Source organism: Ailuropoda melanoleuca, chromosome 3 (assembly GCF_002007445.2).
Source record: "Ailuropoda melanoleuca isolate Jingjing chromosome 3, ASM200744v2, whole genome shotgun sequence".
Classification (NCBI taxonomy): domain Eukaryota; kingdom Metazoa; phylum Chordata; class Mammalia; order Carnivora; family Ursidae; genus Ailuropoda; species Ailuropoda melanoleuca.
In genome coordinates this window covers 120,422,208-120,442,757 of record NC_048220.1, presented here as the reverse complement: position 1 = coordinate 120,442,757, position 20,550 = coordinate 120,422,208, and the positions used below count along the sequence as shown (strand labels likewise).

At 44.7% G+C, this 20,550-nt stretch overlaps 1 protein-coding gene across 3 annotated transcripts in view; it reads right to left on the bottom strand.

Moving 5' to 3' along the window:
- PRLR (prolactin receptor) overlaps positions 1-20,252 on the bottom strand; it is a 31,834-nt gene extending 11,582 nt beyond the window's left edge. Inside the window, exons 1-6 of one of the 3 annotated variants that reach the window (XM_034657020.1) lie at positions 20,143-20,252; positions 11,491-11,603; positions 8,483-8,615; positions 6,953-7,122; positions 2,890-3,059; positions 660-801 (exon numbers count right to left, since the gene is read on the bottom strand). In XM_034657020.1, the coding sequence (XP_034512911.1) occupies positions 660-801; positions 2,890-3,059; positions 6,953-7,122; positions 8,483-8,615; positions 11,491-11,560 (685 nt within the window). In that variant the 5' untranslated portion in view covers positions 11,561-11,603; positions 20,143-20,252. Of the gene's footprint in view, positions 1-659; positions 802-2,889; positions 3,060-6,952; positions 7,123-8,482; positions 8,616-11,490; positions 11,889-20,142 lie in introns of those variants that run through there. The other 2 variants (XM_019799866.2, XM_019799869.2) reach the window with 2 other exon arrangements.
- Between the last annotated feature and the right edge of the window lie 298 nt (positions 20,253-20,550).

Genomic DNA, 20,550 nt, shown 5'->3' with positions numbered 1-20,550 from the left:
CTAGGCTTTGCCATGTGGTTCTGGGTAAGACCTCTAACTTCACCGAGCTTCAGTTTCCTCACTTTTGACTCCTAATGCTAATTCTATTCTCCCTGAAGACCTGAGAGGGTTGGAAGGGCCAAACAAGGTAAAGACTCTATAAACCATAACGTACTCTAGAAATGCAAGATGAATCATTCTCTTGTGGAGCACAAGCCGCCATGTTTAGTGGCACTTAGTATCGAGTGCCTCTCATATACTGTACATTCACATAGGGGCCAACATGTAACTGACATCAGGGACCGAGAATGGGTTCATGCCCTTGAGATGGCACAGCACCTTACAACTTTTGGGACTGATGATGACCTTGAGCAAATTAGAGGGATAGGGCAGATGGGGAGGGAAGAATGACTGACCATCAAGCCTTCTGAGACATGCCAAGTCCCTGTTTGCAATCTTATCCTAGAAACTGGTCCTCACTGACAGTGACCTAGGGAGCAGTGCTACATTTCCAGATGTCTTTGTATTGGCTGGAGAGATGATAAACACATCTCTATTTATTCTTCTGGCCAAGGCTTAAGATAGTTTCTCTGTTAGTAGTTACTATACACAAACTTACTAAATTCTTTTCGTTTTAGAAATATTTTGGAGTATATGCAAAAGGGAACCAAGACACTCACCGTTAGGTATCTGGATAGAGCTCTCTGGGCTCCACTCACTCCAGAATCCATGGTCTGGCTTGCAGCGAACCTGGACAAGGTATTTCTGTCCTGGATATAAGCTGAGAATCTTAAACTGAGTCTGCTGCCCAGCAAAATGAGTCTAGGGACAAACAAGGGAGGCAGAAGTCACTCTGACTTGTGTTATTACTTCATAGACCTTTCCCCTAGATAACAAACTACTGGAGAACCGAGGCTAGCAGATTCGATTTTGTAGATAAATCTCTGTTCTTCTCACCATTCCACCCTCTTAGCTTATCTTTTCCTCCTGGCATTGCTCACACAAGAATTAATGGGCTTTCTATCTCTCCAGGGGGACTCTATCAGCATAGAGTCAAATACTCTGCTCCTTATCCCCTGCCCTCTTCTAAATTGTACTTCACAGAAAACCACCAGTGAATACAATTGAAAAATGGTTATTTTGTCAACCCTAATGACTTTATTGATTCGAGGATTACCAATTAGTGTAAAGCCCCTAGGTGAAAGAGAACCGGGCCTTCAAGTTTGTTGAAACAAGAGCGTACAAAAGAAACGTAACTTTACAATCGAGGGATCAGGCTGTCACCTCTCTGATCCCGGAGTTGGCCTTAGCATCATCTCTGGTGGGTTAATCAGATGATTTCCATCTCCTGGCGTGAAGCACCAAAGTACTCTTGCTAAAAATTGTTCAACCTGAATCTGATCAAGTTTTTAGACCTAATTGTCTAGTTATAGGAAATAGAGGGGCAGAGAAATTAGCCAAATGACCTCACAGAAAACTCATCAGACAAATGCAGAAGGTGGGACATTCTATGGGACAAGTGACCCAGTCTCCTGAGCACGTTGAGACGGAAGTGATAGAACAACCAGCCACGATGTGTGGTCTTGGAGTGGATTCTGATTTGGACAAACTAGCTGTCAAAGATATTTTTTGAAGCAATTGGGGGAACTAAAATATGGACTGGCTATTAAATGTCATTAAGGAATTTTAATTAATTTTCTATGTGTGATCCTATTATTTTGGCTATGTTTGGAAATGTTCCCTTTTTAAAAATTGCATTTTTATCATCGCTAATGGGTTTGAGAGTATCTTTTTTTAAATTGAAGCATAATTAACATACAAGTGTTACATTAGTTTCAGGTGTACAATACAGTGATTCAACAGTTCCATACATAACTCAGTGCTCATCACAATAAATGTACTCTTCACCTCCTTCACCTATTTCGTCCATCCTCCAGCCCACCTGGCCTCTGGAAACCACCAGTTTGTTCTCTGTATTTAAGAGTCTGGTTTTTTTGTTTGTTTGTCTCTTTGTTCTTTGTTCATTTGTTTTGTTCCTTAAATTCCACATATGAATGAAACCAAATGTTCCCTTTTTTCTTTTTAAATATTAAGTAGGCTCCATGCCCAGTGTGGGGCTAGAACTCACAACCCTGAGATTAAGAGTCACACACTCCACTGCCTGAGCCAGCCAGGCACCCCTCAAATGTTCCCTTTTTAAAAGAGACATACACAGGGGAAGGGAGGGAAAACTGAATGGGAAGAACTCAGAGAGGGAGACAAACCAATGAGAGACTCTGGACTCCTGGAAACAAACTGAGGGTTACAGAAGGGGGTGGGGTGGGGGATGAGGTAGCTGGGTGATGGGTATTAAGGAGGGCACGTGTGGTGATGAGCACTGGGTGTCACATGCAACTAACGAACTGTTGAATATGACATCAAAAACTAATGATGTCAGCTAATTAAACATAATAAAAAATAAAATGAAAGAGACATATACTAACATATTTAAGAGTAGACTATTATAATGCCTATAATTTATTGTATTATTTCTTCTTTACATTGAAGTATCTGCAAGTGAATAAAAATACCATTGACCATGGACTGGTTACACTGAGACTTTTTCCTCCTACTTGGTGCCATGTAAGTACATTCACAAGTGTCTCAATCTAAGATAGCCTGAGAGAGGTGGGTTGGAGACCTGGAGGAAGACACTGTTCAGTGCAAGGAGATAGCTCTGGGGGAGTATGAAGATGACCCCCATCAATCCCAGTGGAGGGGAGGAGGTCTTTCCCTGTCGGGGTGGGTCACGTCAGCATCAAGAGGGCAACAGGGTTACCCAAAAATGAGGAGGAGTGACTTATTCTCAGCTGCAAAGGCTTCATCTTTGTCAAGGACCTGGTTCTTTCCAAAAGCTTCCAGTTGACTCACCTCCCACTCAGTTGCTTTCTTGGGTTTTAACCGAATTTCATACTGGAGTGTGAGCCAACCAGATCTAACATCAACCAGGGTGGGTGGGTACCATTTCATCCACAGATACGGTTTTTTGTCTTCTGGCTGTTTTAATTCCAAAGTTAGGTTCACAGGAGGGTCTGGTTCAACTGCAGACAGGAAAGAAACTCCATATTTAGTAAAAGTGGTATCTGAACACAGAACTGTCTGACTTAGAGGCAGCTCTCTCTGCTGTTTCCCTCCACCGTGCCTATGAGACTCTCGGCATTTGATATCAGGTGCTGGTCAGCAGAACTGGGGTTAGGTTGAAGCAAACAAGATGCAAAATTTAAGAAGGCACAAATGGCCAATGAGCACAGAAAGAGGCTCAAGAGTCATTGAGAAATGCAAGTCAAAACCACAATGAGATACTGTTTCATACCCTCTAGGATGGCTAGAATTCAAAAAGCGAAAAATATTAAGTGTGGGTGAGAACGCTGGAGAAACTGGAACCTTCGTACATTGCTGATGGGAATGTAAAGTGGTACAGCCACTGTAGAAAAAAGTCTGGATGTCACTTAGAAAGTTAAATGTGGTATTACCATGTCACCCATCAATTTCACTCCTATGTACATACCCAAGAGAATTGAAAGCAGGTGTTCAAACAAACACTTGTACCTGAGTGTTCATAGTACACTATTCACAGTAGCCAATAGGCAGAAACAACCCAAATGTCCATCAACTGATGAATGGGTAAATAATATCCATATCATGGAACACGATTCGGCCATAAGAGGGAAGGAAGTACTGATACATGCTAGAACACAGATGAATCTCAAGACCATTATGCTAAATGAAAGAAGCCAGACACAAAAGGCCACATAGGGTATGATTCCATATATTTGGAATATCCAGAAGAGGCAAGTCTATAGAGACAGAAAGCAGACTAGTGGTTGTTCCCGGGCTGGGATAAAGCAGGGAATCCAGAGTAACTGGTTAACGGGTATGAAGTTTCCATTTGGAGTGGTGAGAGTGTTCTGGAACTAGAGAGTGATGGTTGCATAACCATGTGAATGAACTACCACCGGATTACACATTTTAAAATGGGTAAAATGATGAATTTTATGTTATTGATTATGCCACACACATAAAAACAAGGAGGCACTTACTCTCGGGTTCCTTTAAGTACAGGTCTGTGCGTACTCCCTGAAGAGTGCCTCGGGTACCAGCTTGTCTTACCCTAATATTAGGCCTGATGGTCAGTAATATTTTCTCGATTCATTTATTACCTCCTCAAATCAGTCTCCATGCCAGGAGGGTGTGAGTGTAATGGTAGTATTTTTGGCATCATAACCTACAGTTGCCTAAAAAACTGAACTTTAGAAAACTTGCCACTAATCCTAACCCTAATGTTACTAAGTAATTACCTAAGAAAGAAAATTGTATCTGTACTTACTAAACAAACATCATCTGTATACTGAGAAATACCTCTGATCAAAAACTGTTGGGGACAAAATTGCCAGCAAAATGTTTAGGATGAATCCTTAAAGTGTCTCAACTGCAGATGCTTCTTTGCTGGTGGGTTGGGGAGGGTGGGTGGGCTGCTGTCCTGAGTGAAGACGTAACAGAAGGCAAGCTGAAGACAAAGCAGAAACTGACATCCCGCAACCCCCCACCCCCATGGGATGTATGTGACCTTCCTCAGGCACTCCTGGCTGCTGTAAAGGACAAAGAAATAGTTAACCTATAGATACCACAATCCTGCAAGACTTAAGTCTCCCTCAGTTTACAAATGTCTTTAGCAGTTTACAAGAATAAAGCATTTCTATCAATAACCTAGCTTCCGGAAGGGAATGTAGATACAATTAAATGTCCTTATAATCTGCAGCCTCCAGGAAGTTCCCAACTATCTTCATGTTAATGCCTTGCTAGAGGGAAAACAATGGCAAGGCCTCTGGTATCTTGTGAGTCTTCTTTAACATATGAAAGTATTTCTCAACCTCCCTTTTTCCTTACCTTTCCCCAACCCCATAGTATATAATTAGCCACCTCTCACAACCCGGGGCAGCAGCTCTTTCTGCCCACGGGTCCTGTCCTCGTGCTTTAATAAACCACCAATTTTGCACCAAAGACTCCTCAAGAATTCTTTCTTGGTCTTCGGCTCCGGACTCCACCCCACTGAACCTCACCTGTATTCCTTAACCTCATCACTGAACATGGTAGGATGCTTCACACAATTTCTGGCCTCTACCCATTAAATGCCAGTAATATCCTGAGCGCTCCTCCCCAGGTTGCGATAATCAGAGATGTTTCCCGTCCTTGCTAAATATCCTGGCGGAGGCAACATAGCCCCGGGTGGAGAATCACTGCTTTCAAGCATCTTCAACATTGCTAAATGTAATTTCCATGGCAGTAGCAACAAGAACAACAACAAAATCTATTTCTGAGAGATTATCTGCCAAAATTGTCATTCTGAACTTTGGGTTATCACTGGATGAGACTCAGGCTGATAGAAAATGCACTGTGGTTAATACGGATTAAAAAAAATTTTTTTTTTTTTTAAAGAGAATCCCAAGCAGGCTCCACACCCAGCTCAGAGCCCGACATGGGGCTCCATCTCACAACCCTGAGATCATGACCTGAGCTGCAGTCAAGAGTCAGACATTCAACTGACTGAGCCACCCAGGCACCCAACTCTGAGTTTTAAATGAACTTCTATGATCTGTCACCAGCACTGTATACTGTAGGGTGATATGAGAGTTCCATAAACCCTTCTTTCGTTATTTTGGAAAATATGGCCCAACACTTTCTCACCAGAGAATTTGTTTTCCGGAGCGCATGTGAAATTGATGCCCTCATCAGTTTCACTTTCCAAACGCACTACTCTTTAGTGATTCCGTCTTTTACGACTACATTCATTGTAGCAATGGCTCATTTCAGAACTCCTTTTGCTTTTGCTGTTTTGCCCTCATATGTTAAATTCGTAAGAGAGAGCCTATGACAAAGGAATTATTTGGCATTTAGCATCTGAAAAACTTTGAATCTCAAGTAATTTACATGAGTCCAATTTATTTTTACTCCTACTTGCCACTGGGGTTGTCTTTCTGAGCTTCTTAAACTAAGATCAAATTCAGTTTCCACCCCCCAGGCTCATTCCAGTGATTTCTGCAAGAGAAAATATTCAAGTGTGTACTGGTTGGAGTTGGAAGCTTTTCTAGTTTTTAAGGTTAAATCTCTGATAACATGCCATTGGGATGATATGCAAGTGAACACTTGAGAATCTTAATCTGATTTTCCTTACTGAGTGGTGTTAGGTAAATCCGGAAGACTTGGGTAACCATGAATCTAATTAGCTATTCCTTAGATTATTACCCAAGATGAGGGCTGAACACTGGCTTGGCCAAGCCATTTCTTTTCCTAAGATTCCCTTTGTCACCCCTGCTACACCATCCAGGCCACTACAGTGATGCCTAATTACCCTGCGGCTCACTGGTGATCATGCAAAGCCAGAAGCAGCATTCGGGTTGGCTTTGTTTTACTTTGCTAATGACCTCTCCAAACATTGTACTTGTACAATGTACTAGCTTCTGTTGCTAAGAAGCATATGTATATTGAGAATAGAATTTGGGGCAAATCAGTTGGCACAATCCCTGTGGGTGCAGAAGCAGACGGACACCTTCTAGGAGCTGCTACTCCACGGAGCAGCTCTGTGTTCCATTGGGAGAGAGAAAGTAAGGGCGAAGGGAACATTGGTTGCAGGAGGAGGGCTGGAGGGAAGGAGTGATAAGGGACACATAAGTAAAACATTCCTTCAGGATGCAAGAGGATGAGAAGAAGGGTCAAGGGAAAGCACAGAAACATAAGGATCCCAAGTGCCAGTCCTACTGCCATGAATGACTTGATAAAAATTGGGTTGAAAAACTCAGTTGAGAAGGATATTGTAAATTTTCTTATTTTTCTTTTTAGGGATGCATCCAAAAGCCAAGAAGACTCAAACTGAGTTTGACTATTGGTAAATTCAGAATGGAGTAACAAATTCCTTACCCGTGGCTCTTCCCCTTACCTATGTAAGTCACGTCCACATAACGTGGATCCGAGGAACTGCTTCCCATCTGGTTTGTGGCATTTATTGTGATGATGTACATTGTCCATATGGAGGTGTGCTTCTTGTTGAAGTGACAGGAATTGGGGCCATTGGTTATGTAGTCTGGACATTCATGTGTGGTTGTCTCTCTGCAATGAGTAATATATTAGCAGTGAATAAGAAAGTAGTAAAAAGGGTTTAGTCTCTTTCTGAGTAGATCAATAACACTGGCTTTTGGGGATCAGCTCCCCAAACTTCTGTGTCCTGCCCCTGTCAGCTGGGGATGGGGCAGGGAAGAGGGTGCTGGAGACAGTGGAAGGGTTATGTTAGGTCCTCAATGACTCTGTTGCTTATCAACACCTCCCTTCGATAGATTTTTCCAGGGTTTCTGATATATGCCCCCTGCCAATAAACACTTGAGCTCTCAATGGTCAAGGCACCGCCTTACCCAGGGAATTGCCACTGGTCATCTCAGGAAATGTGACTCTCCCCGGTACACATGCCCGGTGGGCCATGCACAATGCAGCATTTATTGAGCATATGTGTTGAATTTACTTTCATTAAAAAAAGATGAAAGAAGGTAAACCTCGCCGTCAGTATATTTCGGATTGCCCTAAGTCAGCAACAGAATAACACGACCGAGAAAGGGGCTCTTTCAGGAGCAGGTGGCTCATTCGGCTGCTCACACGTAGACGTGAGGGCTTCAACGCAAGACCCACAAGGTGGGAAGGCTCATTTCATTCTGGTTGCCAGTTTGAGTGCCGGAACTCTATTTACATGATACTCCTCTGGGTCCCAGAAGGGTCAACGGCGTTGTGCGGGACGAAGTGCTGTCCTTGGGAGGGGGGCCAGCTGTTGCAAACCAGTCACTGTTTCCTTCACTAGGGAAGGCTACAGCCCTCCCGGGCTTCCCAGGACAGTTTCATTGGGAGTCAAACAGAATCCCCACCCAGAGATGACCTTGTTTAGCCCTCACTGCCACCTTAGCTCCCAATATCCCCTCTGGAAGATCACAGATCCTGGATCAGCAAATGCTGAGGAAAAATCCTTACCTTCCTTTGCTAACAGGGCTCTTTACTTTCTTGGTCATGAAACAAGTTTGAAAACCTGCTGTACCATGGTTGTGAAGGATTGCATGATAATCCTCTGAGATTGCAAAAGTAATAATTATTAAAAAAATTATAAATGGCACAAGGTTTATAGCTAAGCATCTAAAAGTAACTAGCATTTAGGAAAGATTCATATGTGACCTTGGGCTACAACCTGAGCTTGGGACAGATGCTGGGAATAATGCTGTGTTTTATTGCTGGGCTGGCGGATGACCTTATGGACATGGAGAGGGCTCCTCAAGGACATTAATAGCAGACTGTAGACATGGGCAGTGACGTTCTTCTCCTCAGTGGTAGGAGCCTGTCTCGTGCCAATCCAGGGAAGTGTGGTCATTCTAACTTTGGTGCCAGAGCCTGAGAGCAGTCATGTGGGGGCTGGTAGGAGAGAAGAGCTTTTTACCCTTCCTTGCGGTACGTCAGCGTGTAATTAGTAGGAAGTCCCCCATCTTCCCCAGGCTTCCACCAGCAGGTGAATGTTTCCTTTTCAGGAGAACGACATTTAAAGATCTCAGGTTTTCCAGGAGGTGATTGTCCTAGAAGAAGCCAGAAGTCACTTAAAAATTAGGTGCATTCAACCGACCCTCCTGCTGGTGACAGAAGCAGACTGATGGGACCACGGCAGTGATGAGGTTTGGGGTGAAGGAGCCTTGGGGTGGGGTGCTCAGAAATGCCAGCAACATTCCTCTGTGGGCTGCCCCGATGTTGGCAGGACTGAGAGAGAGAGCGAGAGAGAGAGCGAGAGAGCTGTGTGTGTGTGTGTGTGACATCCTCCTGTAGTAGAAGGGTGACTGAAAATAATTCCACCCTAGGCACAAGCACCCTGGGGCACTCTGCTGACACAGTGCTCCCTGGCACTTCTCCGTCTGCTTACGAATCTCCATCTTTCTGCCATTCCCACACAATTAACTCAATCCGGGGCATCTGTTCTTTCCCTGCATCACTGACGCTCCTCCTTCGGCTGCCCCCCTCTCCCTCCCCTATCTTCTCCTTTCCTTCCTGTTTCCCTTCACTTTTCCTTGATTCCATTTGGCTTTGACCTCTGACCCAGTCTCAACCAGTATGTCCTCATTCTCCTGCCCCATTTCTCATTCTTGTGTTTTAGTCCCTTTTGTCTTCTATTTCCCCCTTTCCCCTTGGGTCTTTTTGTGGTGAGGCTGCAAAGGGCTTCCTTGTAGTTCTGTGGCTCTTTTTGGAGTGGGAGGCATGGTAAGAGGTGGGGGAGTGGCTAGCTGCTCTCCTGGTTACCAGCTACCATTATTATCCAAGAGCCCTATCTAATCCCAGTTGGAAGCTAGAAGGTCTCAATAAGGTGATGTGGAAAATACAATGTCAAGAGGGGTTTTTCAGTTGCTAAATCCCCAAAGCTCTTGGTCAGCTGGCTCCCTCTCCTCTTCCTTGTCTGTCAGGTCCAAAGAGGAAAAGGGTGGCCCTGGGCATTTGCCTTGTGCTGCTAACAGGAGCCCTGTCGTGCCCATCCACATAACCCCATCGTGCCCCCGGTGATCTTCCTTTTGGCTGAGCTGGATTCCTGACTGTTTCGTTCAGAAAATCAGCAGCAGAGAGGAGAGCTTTTGAAAGGTGTCAGTCTCAGCAATTCAGGGGGGTTTTCTCTTATACTTGTCTTCTCCCCTTCCCCCCACTCCTAGGCCACAACGGCTCTCTGAGCACCAGCTCAGAAAGAGCGAGTTTGGAGGAGAACATTCATGGGAAGAGGGGACACCAGGCAAAACTGGCTAGAAAGAAGAATTTCATGGAATGATATGACGCAGTGCACAGGCTGGGGCTGGGACACCAGGCTGATCGTGTCAGAGGGAGCTAAGCTACCCTCTAGCTCCCAGCCACCCCAAAAACTGTCAAAGAATTATAGGAAACCTTAAAACTCCATGCCAGCCAGCCTGGGGTTAGCTCTGCCAAAATGTGTCACCTTGTTTAGGCTCCAGGGAAAATTTCTTTAGGATAATCTCACAGGTTGAAGTGATTTGTTTGTTGTGTTTTGTTGTGGCTGGGGGCAAGCATGCGGGGCAGAAAGAGAAGCTTAAAAAAAAAAACACAAAAAAACAAACCCAAACATTATGGCTCAATAATGAGCATTCTCAGAAGCCAATTAAGGCAACTGTTGATTATTTGAGCACTTAAAAAGTTTCCCTATGGATTACGTGGATCTCTGTTGTCCTTCTTCTCTCTCTCTCTGGAAGCTTCTCTCTTTCGCATTTCACTGGTTATTCACAGTACCTCTAGGAAACTCGGGAGAGGAGAGCACAGTTGTGAACTTACAATTAGTCAAATGCTCCTTTCACTCGCTTTAGCAGGGCCAATGAAAATTAATGGACTATCTTTATAAAATGCACACAGACTGGGGCACCTGGGTGGCTCACTCGGTGAAGTGGCTGCCTTCGGCTCAGGTCATGATCCCAGGGTCCTGGGATCGAGCCCCACATTGGGCTCCCTGCTCAGCGGAGAGCTTGCTTCTCCCTCTCCCTCTGCCCACCACACTGCCTACTTGTGCTCTTTCTCTCTGTAATAAATAAATAAATAAATATTGAAAAAAATGCACACAAACAGAGGGACAACCACCTAGGTACCATACACACAGATACACACATATGTCCCCATTTGAGCCCACCTCACAAGCACACACATGCACAGCCCTCCCCCCAGGCACACAGCAGCTGTACACTTGGACGTGTATGCGGAAACACACATGGAAATATACACACACAGGGAGATCCGCGCACAGATGTATACTCACACACAGAAGCATTTGCAATCAGATACACATAGAAAAGTTAATACACACAGAAGTATATACAAAAGTATCCACACCAAAAAAATACACAGCGCTGGGTGCCCAGGAATGTACATAGGCAGGCACGCACACTCCAGCTGTGAACTTCATTTCTCCCACTAGCACAGATGATAGAGTTAGCTCTATGTCTCCCACCATGACAGCTATCACTTTGATCTCTTTACTGTTTTCCAAAGATTTTCCACATACATTATTTCATCGGAGGTGGAGGGAACATCATTGTCCTCACTTTGAAAATGTGGAAACCCAGAGAGATTAGGTGATTGGCTCAAGGTCACACAGCTAGTAACAGCTGACAGAAGCTGCACCGAGACTCTGGTCTTGTCATTCACACAAGCTGCTTCACTGCACTCCCGGGGTGAGCCCAGGGACATGCTTTTGCATTCATTGCATTCATTCTTTTGCATTAATTTCTGCATTGATTTTATTGCATTCATTCTTTTGCATGAATTTCTGCATTGATTTTAATGCCCAAAATATTGCAAATAATTTAACAGCTGCGAATGACATTTTCATTTCTTGTAACTGCAGGACTAGATGGACTCTCCACCCTCCCGAGAAACCCCAGGGAATTAAAGAGAGCAGGACAGTCCCTTACTTACCATTCAGGAGACTGGTGTTGAGAAAAAGTAGCAAAATGAAAACAACTGTGGATACCACACTTTCCTTCATTTTGGCCCCTTTCTCTTCCCACAGGAAATGTATCAGACATTCACTGAAAGAGAAGGCACCGGGCAACTTTTGTGAAGTAAGTCTAGTCTGGCCAGGCACATGCACCACTTTATTCTGGGTGTTTGCAACTGATCCTTGCTCCTTGCTTAATGTGAATGACAAAACAGGAGGAGAGGAATGTAGGAAAATGTAACATGGTTGGATGGCTTGGCTCAGAAGCATCCATGCACACATGCTAGCAAAAATTCTACCACCAGGGGTCATCAGATGACAACGTTCGAGGGCAGCCGCGTGGCAGCCGCTCCTGTGCGCAGACCCCCAAGAAAAATTGCCCTCTTTCCACCCTGTGGTCACCTAACTACATATCATCCATTTTATGTGACACAGACTGCATGCCCTACAAGAGAACCATTCTGGGAGGGCTTTGATCCATCAGCCAAAAATAAGCCAGGCTGAAAAGTCAGCGCACTCAGTAGCCTCAGTACGAATTCAACCTGGCCTCATTGATGCCAAGTCATGGGGGGGCTTTCTCTGAAAGTGTAGGCTGAGCAAGAAGTTTGCTGGGCTGTGGGCATAACTGTGAGCCACACACTGAATTCCATTGAACCTCCCTGTGCTTTCTTTCTCGTCTTTCAACCAATGACAAACCCCAGCAATAATTCAAGTCCCATGGTTTTGGAGTATTAAGTAAATTTTGAACCTGCAGGGGTTGAGAGTTTTGAGCAATTTATTATTAATACTATTATTTTTACCCTTGGAACACATTTCAAAGCCTCTAAACATCCTTCTAAGAAGAAAACATTTTAAAAAGACATTTGAAAAAGGCTCATTGGTCTTGTTGGACTCCAAAAAACTCTCAGAAAACAACAAATTTGATGAACTAAGTGTAAATTTTTGGAAACATATGACATATATTTTCTTTTAAATCTTATGATTTTTATAAATCAAGGGAAGAACATCCAGAGGCAAGGCTGACCATCTTGAGGCATTTGAAGCAGCCGGGTGGTGTTTGATGAGCCCTGAAGAGACCAGCCTTCACCCATCCTTCCTGGCCAGCGCTGGTTCCCATGTGCTGGATACCACGTCATGGACAACTTCGAGAAGGCTTTCTCTACCTCCTACCACTCCCTCTCAGACATACTTGGAAATAGAAATCTTAGTGACAACAGAGATTTGGGGCACCTAGTCACCATCAAGTACTTTCTTCTTTGGAGCTCTCGGTTTAGTAAAGTCTCCTGTGAGGAAGCCAGGATGTGGTTCTTCGGGGACCTTCTCGTTGCTCTTCTAGGAACCCTTCCCAATGCCTCCCCCTCTCCAGGTTGCACATTCTAAACTACCTGCCCCATCTAACTCCTTGGGTCATTCAATTTAAATCAAGTTGCTAAAGGCTCAAAATGGGTATAATCATGTTACCACAGGCCAGACACTGCCCTAAGTGTCCTCATCATTTGCATTTCATTTAGCCCTCACAATGGCCCCATGAGTGGCATAGACTATTACCTCTCCTTTTAACAGGTGGGGATATTGAAGTACAGAGAGGCTTAATAAATTGTCAGTCCCATGCCAATGGGAGAGAGAAATGAAGTGAATCTGAGAGCATCTGAGAATCTTCTTGATTTGCAGACGGTCTGTGATGGACAGTGCAATGATTCCTCCTCCTATGCGTGGTGGAGCGGAGAGCGGGGACAATAGCAATGGACCCGAGGGGGCAGCACGCCAGGCCTTGAGTAGGCGTGGAGTCAGGAGAGCCAGACCTCAGAGAATTCAACTCAGCTCCCGGTCCTACGTATGTGCGAGGCTCTCCGACACGTTGCTCCCACAAATCCGGCTTCATGAGGTCTATATAGCCCTGGGAGACTTCTTTGTCTTGGAGATCTGATTACTCATCCTGGTTTAGGGATGGAATTTGGCCCACTGGCTGAAGAGGTTCTAGAATATCCTTTTATTGAAACTCCTCTGCTCTTTTGGGCATTGCCTCAAAATGCTGGAGATCAACATTCTGTAAGTCACAATTTTTGGGGAAGGTCAGATGCTGTCTGGACAGCTCTACCAAATCAGGGCTCCATGTGTTTTGCAAAAGAAAGGGATAGACAGGGAGAGCAGGGTGGGGGCGGGGAGGAGTAGGCATTGCCATTGCTGTACTCCCTGGCATGCTGGCCCAGGCTCCAAGAAACTCTCTTAAACAAAGTTTTCCTATAAGATGCTTTTAGGAGGTATTTTATGGACTAAAAAACTAAACAAAATATGGGGCGCCTGGGTGGCACGGCAGTTAAGCCCNGGCATTGCCATTGCTGTACTCCCTGGCATGCTGGCCCAGGCTCCAAGAAACTCTCTTAAACAAAGTTTTCCTGTAAGATGCTTTTAGGAGGTATTTTATGGACTAAAAAACTAAACAAACTATGGGGCGCCTGGGTGGCACAGCAGTTGAGCCTCTGCCTTCGGCTCAGGGCATGATCCCGGCGTTATGGGATCGAGCCCCACATCAGGCTCCTCCGCTATGAGCCTGCTTCTTCCTCTCCCACTCCCCCTGCTTGTGTTCCCTCTCTCGCTGGCTGTCTCTATCTCTGTCAAATAAATAAATAAAATCTTTAAAAAAAAAACTAAACAAAATAAAAACAAAAACCTATTTCCTGGGGGTTCTCCTTGACTGTCTTGGAATCTGGTTAATAGCGGCCATGTACTCTCTGGTGCCTTGAAATCCCCATGCCAGGGAATTAGCCCTAGGGGTGGTGTTACTGTGTTTCAACAATGACTTCTCAGCTCCTCCCGCATCTTATTCCTCAGCAGGTCAAACACAGTGGCTAAGTAAACCTTCACAGAGAAAGGTAATCACAACTGCTAACTCCTAGGGAAGCTATGCTGAATGTTAAACTGGGTCATGTATTGTGGTTTTTTCCAGAACTAGGCATACCTCCTGCTTGTCCACTAACCATTTTTTAGGGCTGGTGGATACTGGGCTAGGGATAGATTTGGTTTTTGTTTCTCTGAGCCTCCCCCCGGCTTCCCAGCCCCCACTGCAAGCAAGATCTTGATCAAGGGCCTCCTTATTGACGGGGCTGGAACACCTGAAGAGGGTCCACAGTCTGCTTTTAGTGATGGTTCCTGGGACAAATCGCTCCAAATATTTGGACTCCAATTAGGAAAAAGTCAGCCCCATACTTCAGTTCAAGGACAATAATCTTGGCCTCAGTCCTCACTAGCTCCCTGGGTGTGTGTGACTGTGGTTTAAAAATGCAAGACTCAGGACTGAAGAGCAGATTTGCAGGAAATTGGCAGCCCCCACACCTTGCCCGTGACCAGCTGCCTTGCTTCTGAATCCTCAAAGACCCCCCACCAACATTATGCTCCTCCCATTATCTTATTCAAAAATACCTTCCCACCATGCTATGTCCCACTCTGGCAGGATCTCCACAAAATCCTCCTTCTTCCCCATTTTGCTCTATGCTGATCCTGCCCAGGCCCTCTTCCAAAAGCTTCTGTTTATCATGCTCTTCCATTAAGCCAAGTCTCTTCTACATAGGCCAAGAGTTGAAAAAGGGAAATTCATGTCTCATAGCTTGCTTTTCTAAGAAACAAGAGCTACTCTCCCTGGATGGAAAATCAGGGCCATGGTCCCATGGCGTGTGCTGATCCCACTATCCACAGTGGAAAGGGCGAACCATAGGAAGGGAGGCAGTGTGGCTCCTGAGAGTTAAGAATAACAGATCTGAGCTCCCAACACACCACTCCCCACTGTCTACCCACTGGTAGACCCATTGTGGATACACCATCTGCATATTCTGGCCCACTCAGGCCCAGAACCAATCCTGAACACCAGGGATCTCAGCTTTGCCATTTTGTGGGACCTGCTCCCAAAACCTGGTGATCGCCTAAGTGAGTGCGGTCCCTACTCTGTCCTGCCTCATCTGCCCCTATTGCTCCAATGTTCTAATTTGAAATTTTTGACCCAGTTTTCTTGACTCTAGAAATGGACTTACCATGCTAAGCAGTGACTCTGAGAACCTACCTAGCTATGGCAAGCTCAATTTCTGATGGGTAAGTGGGGCCCAAGTCAAGATTTGGATTTCTTTTCTTTCCTTCTTGTCCCTCCCTCTTTTCCTTTCTTCCTTCCTTCTTTCCTTCCTTCCAAAGATTTACTTATTTATTGGAGAGAAAGAGAGACTGGGGGGTCTTCAAGCAGACTCCCTGCTGAGTCAGGAGCCTGATGCGGGGCTCAACCCCATAACATGTGAGATCATGACCTGAGTCGAAACCAAGAGTCGACACTAATCCAACTGAGTCACCCAGGTGCCCCAAGATTTGGGTTTCTTTAAAGACTGTCGCACATAAGATATGCACAAATTTTAAGTATTCTGTTTAATGAATTATTGCGAAGTAAATATGCCCATGTTATGACCAGGTCAACAAACAGAACACTAACAGCACCCCCAAAATCCCCCTGATGTCTTCTCCCAATCTCTACCCACCCAATAGAAACCATTCTTCTGACTTCTAACATCACAGATTACTTTTGCCTACTTTTGTACTTTATACACATGGAATCCTATAACGTGCATTTTGTAAGTGCATGTGTCTGGCTTCTTTAATTCCACATTGCTCTATGACTCATCCTTTTACATGTAGTTTTACAAAATTCATTTTCACTTTGTCTCATTTATCTTGTTTCATAGTACATTGAATGAAAGACCATTATTTATTCATTCTACTCTTGATGGACATTTGAGTCATTTCCAGGTTTTGGCAAACTGTGGATTTTGATAAAAATGATCAAGACTCAGATGGCAGGACAAATACCGTGTGATCTCTCTTATGTCCGGAATCTAAAAAAAATCTATCACCTAACCATCTCTATAAAACTAAGCTCAGATACGGAGAACAGATTGGTGGTTGCCAGAGGTGGAGGGGTGGGGGAGGCGGGGAAAAATGGGTGATTCTTGTTTGTTTAAAGAAATCAAATAAAAGACGTAAGAAATTAAAAAAATAAAATTTGACAAAGCTCCTGGTTTTAAGTGCATAAATTTACATTACTTACCAAAAAGGAATGAAATAGAAAAAGCCTACAATTTTGCAGCATGTAAATTTGATGAGACAATAAAAAGAATAATAAATAAGAACAAATGACCTGATGAGTTTTATTGCGTAAAATGTGTTTCAGGTGAGTTATTTCTGAATGGAGATGAAAATGCAAGACCTATTACAATTTTAAGTGGACTTAAATATTTACATTTTTCAATTAAAAAAATTAGAACATAAAATATCATCCATTTGCTGTATTTTTCTGAGCTTACTAGACATTTGGTAAAGAGTGTTTTCACAATTTAAAATTTTGACTATTTTCAAAATTAAAAATGTTGAGAAGAATCAATCACAAGTTTCAACACTTCTGAATGAAGAAACTCTGAGTAAGAATACAGGACATTAAAAAAAGAAAAAAACAAAACAAAACAAAAACAAGACTCAGAGATGGTGGGGAAGCCCGAAACTCCTCAAATCTTCTTGCGCTCCTCTCCAACTTGAGTTTCCCATCATCAACGGTGAGGACGCCATCTTCCCCATCTCCTGACTATGAATGCAAATCAAATCTCAAAGTTCTCTCTTGTCCTAAAAGTGTAAAAAGTCTTATTTCTTGCAAACAAATTTTACATGTATTCATCTCTGGTTTTAAGTGTAAGGAATTGTGCTGGGTGCTTCCTTTGGGGTGCCTGGTTGGGGTTCTCTGGCCACTGGGTCTCCTTACCTGCTGTTCCACCCTGGCTAGATGGCCTGAGGCTAGAATAACAGGGAGAGAACCCCAGAGGTACTCTTTGATTTGCATAAGTCTGGTTTGTCTTTCCAATATAGAATGCCAACTTTTAGTCTGGAGACAGAAGCCATAATCTGCTCAGGGCGGGGAGGGCAGCAGAAGGCTGAGATTAAGGCTCAAGATTAAGAGCATTATATCAACTTTGCCCAAAGTCAATGGTCAGTGGCTGCCCGTAGCATGAGTAAGGGAATCCATGAAGCTGTAAAGGTGAAAAAGCCCAATGAGAATCTCATAAGATATGGGATGAAACTCTGCATACAAGAGACCTGGTCGTATGTTAATGTTATCCAACACTAGACGTGAAGCCAGCCTAGTCTTCTGTTTTTGAGAGAGGAGGGAAGAGGTTTTAAGGAGAAGGTGGCAGCTGGGGATGTGGTGCTCTGAAAACCCCGCCCGAGGAAGGTGATGAAGGCTCTAGCTCTCCCTGCGCTGCGGTCAAACGTGCGCCCGCAGCAACGACCTGTTTCTGTGTCCCGAGGCCAGACAACATATTTACACATTCGCCTGCGAGCCTTCACAGCAGGACCCTTGCTCATGTGACGATCTGTTATTATTATTTTTTATCCTTGCAATATCAAGTTTACATTTTATTGCTTCTCAAAGAGTTGTCCATCTTATTCCCTATTATGAGATATCCTTTGGTGGGAAACATCTGGCACTTTCTACAAGGGAACTACTTTTATATAAAATGACCGTCCCATGAGAGCCTGCAGTGTCGTCAGAACACAGAGGCTGATGCGAACTGTCCACCTCCGATTCTGACTCCCTCCCTCCCTCCTCTCCCATGACCCCCAGAGGGGCCACTGAGGGGGGACTTGGTGGAGACCGTGCTGGGAGACCGCCTGGTGGGCTCACCCAGCCCTGAGAGCCAGAGGGTGGGCAGAGGCAGCAGCTGTCCAAATCTGAGCTGACTCTGCGTGATACCGCCTAGAGGGACTTTTAACAGAAAGACCTCCTGGCTCCCGACCGGAGCGGGGTGAACTGCCACACTGTCACGTATGCACCTTTGCGCTGGAGTCACTTCCAATAAGGCAGAGCGCTGAATGCGTCCAGGTGGCTGCAGGCTCGCGTGAGCCAGCTCCCCTCGGCAGCCACCGCATCCCAGCAGCATCCGACTTGAGAAAGGCTGGTTCTCACACGCCTGCCTGGTCTCAAGGCCAGAGAGCACGTGGGTGAGCTGCAGTCCTCCCCGGCAAGGGCATGCTCTGGCAGAAGGCGCGAAACAGACGCTGGCCTGATTTTCTGAGTAACTAGCTTCTTATGAGATCATCAGTTAACTAAAAACATTCTTAAAAACACCATACATTGTAGATTTTACATAACTGTTCCGTAGAAATTGGTGACTTTCTCCTTTCTNAACTAGCTTCTTATGAGATCATCAGTTAACTAAAAACATTCTTAAAAACACCATACATTGTAGATTTACATAGCTGTTCCGTAGAAATTGGTGACTTTCTCCTCTTTCTTTCTTTCTTTCTTTTTTCTTTCTTTCTTTCTTTCTTTCTTTCTTTCTTTCTTTCTTTCTTTCTTTCTTTCTTTCTTTCTTTCTTTAAGATTTTATGTATTTATTTCAGAAAGAGAGAGAAAGAATGGGAGGGGCTTCTGTGATAAAAGGTCTTAGTGTGTGTCTATTCACACAGCCTGGAGACATCCCTGACCTGCCTGGCTACCTCTACCCACAGGTTTCCACGGCTGGGGCCCTTGGAGCTCTATCTCTAGGTGCTGGGATGAATGTCCATCCAGTGAGAGAAGGCCAAGAAAGCCTTGCATGGGTCCTGCCCAGGGCCCTGGTTCTGTAATTCTGCCTTGTCAACTGTGAAGACCCTAGTTCTCCCATGACCAGGCCCAGCAGATTCTGGATCTCTGCCCAATGCCCAGTCGTCACCGCTCAGCTTGCTAGTGCAATCCCTCTTTTCCTCCCTCTCCACTCCCCTGCTCTCCTTGGGGGGTATGACTGGTTTGCAGGTCCTGGCTGTTCCTGATCTGAGCCCTCTCATTCCCAGAGAAGTCAGACAGCAGGAAAGCAGATACTCTCTTCTCCTTTTGCATTCTTGGTATCAGCCCGGTTTAATCTCTGCACATCTCCAAAGGCTTCACGCCTCATTCGCTCATTGCTCAGTAGTTTTATTAGCTCTGTCTGTCATCTCTGGTTCACTATCTTGTTGAGCAAAATATGATCAGCCTTGTCTTAGATGCACGTGTGTGTAGACACACTAATACCAGCCCAAATCAACCCCTCTCCTTCCATCCCACCCCCCAGAACAGTGTGAACCGCCACCACATGACCCCCGCATGTTCCCAATCAGAAAGAATCCATTGGCCATTTAAAGAGAAGATCATGATTGTTCCCCCTTTCGCCTGCAGGAAGTCCTTTGGTGGAATGGGAGCGGCCACAACCAAGGGTGAGAGAAAAGGGGCCTGGCTCAGCCAGCACAGAAGCTCGAGATATACCAGGGCGGAGGGTGGCTGGGCTGGGCATAAGTAATAAGTTAATTGGTTTTTTGTTTTGTTTTTTAATTTAATTAATTAATTAGTTAGTTAATTAAAGGCTTAAAGGGATAGCTAGATCTGCTTGAGCATTCATTCATTCTTTCATCAAATACACATCTCCCTTACCTCTTTTGGGCCATTGCTCAAATGTCACCTTATTGGCAAGGCCTTCATGGACCACCATCTTTAAATTGCAGCCCGTCTCCAGCACTGATCTACATTTTTCATCTCCGGTCCTACTTTACTGTTTCCCACAGGGCTTACCATCACCGACCTATGATATTTTTACCTTAGCTGTGTTGATGGTGTGTCTGCCTCCAGTAAAGCATAAACTCCATGAGAGAAGACATTTATGCAGGGCAGTGCCTAGGACAGTGGCCTGCATCCCAACCATCTGAGAATGCCCGGTTTTGTGTATATTCTGAAAAACATACAAGTATTACTGAAACATTATTATTATATGGTAATACTTGTCTTACTGAAATAAGGTCTGTCACTTCCAGACATTATTATTATGTCTCCCCTAAAAGCATAGCTTATCAGCAACCGGCTCATCCATGATGCTGGACTTATCCCATTCCTCTTCCCATCTTAGTGTCTACGAATAAGGATTCTGGAGCCAGATTACCTGGGTTGGAATCCCATTTCTGCCACTTACTAGATGTGATCATAGGCAACTTACTTAACTTCTCTGTGC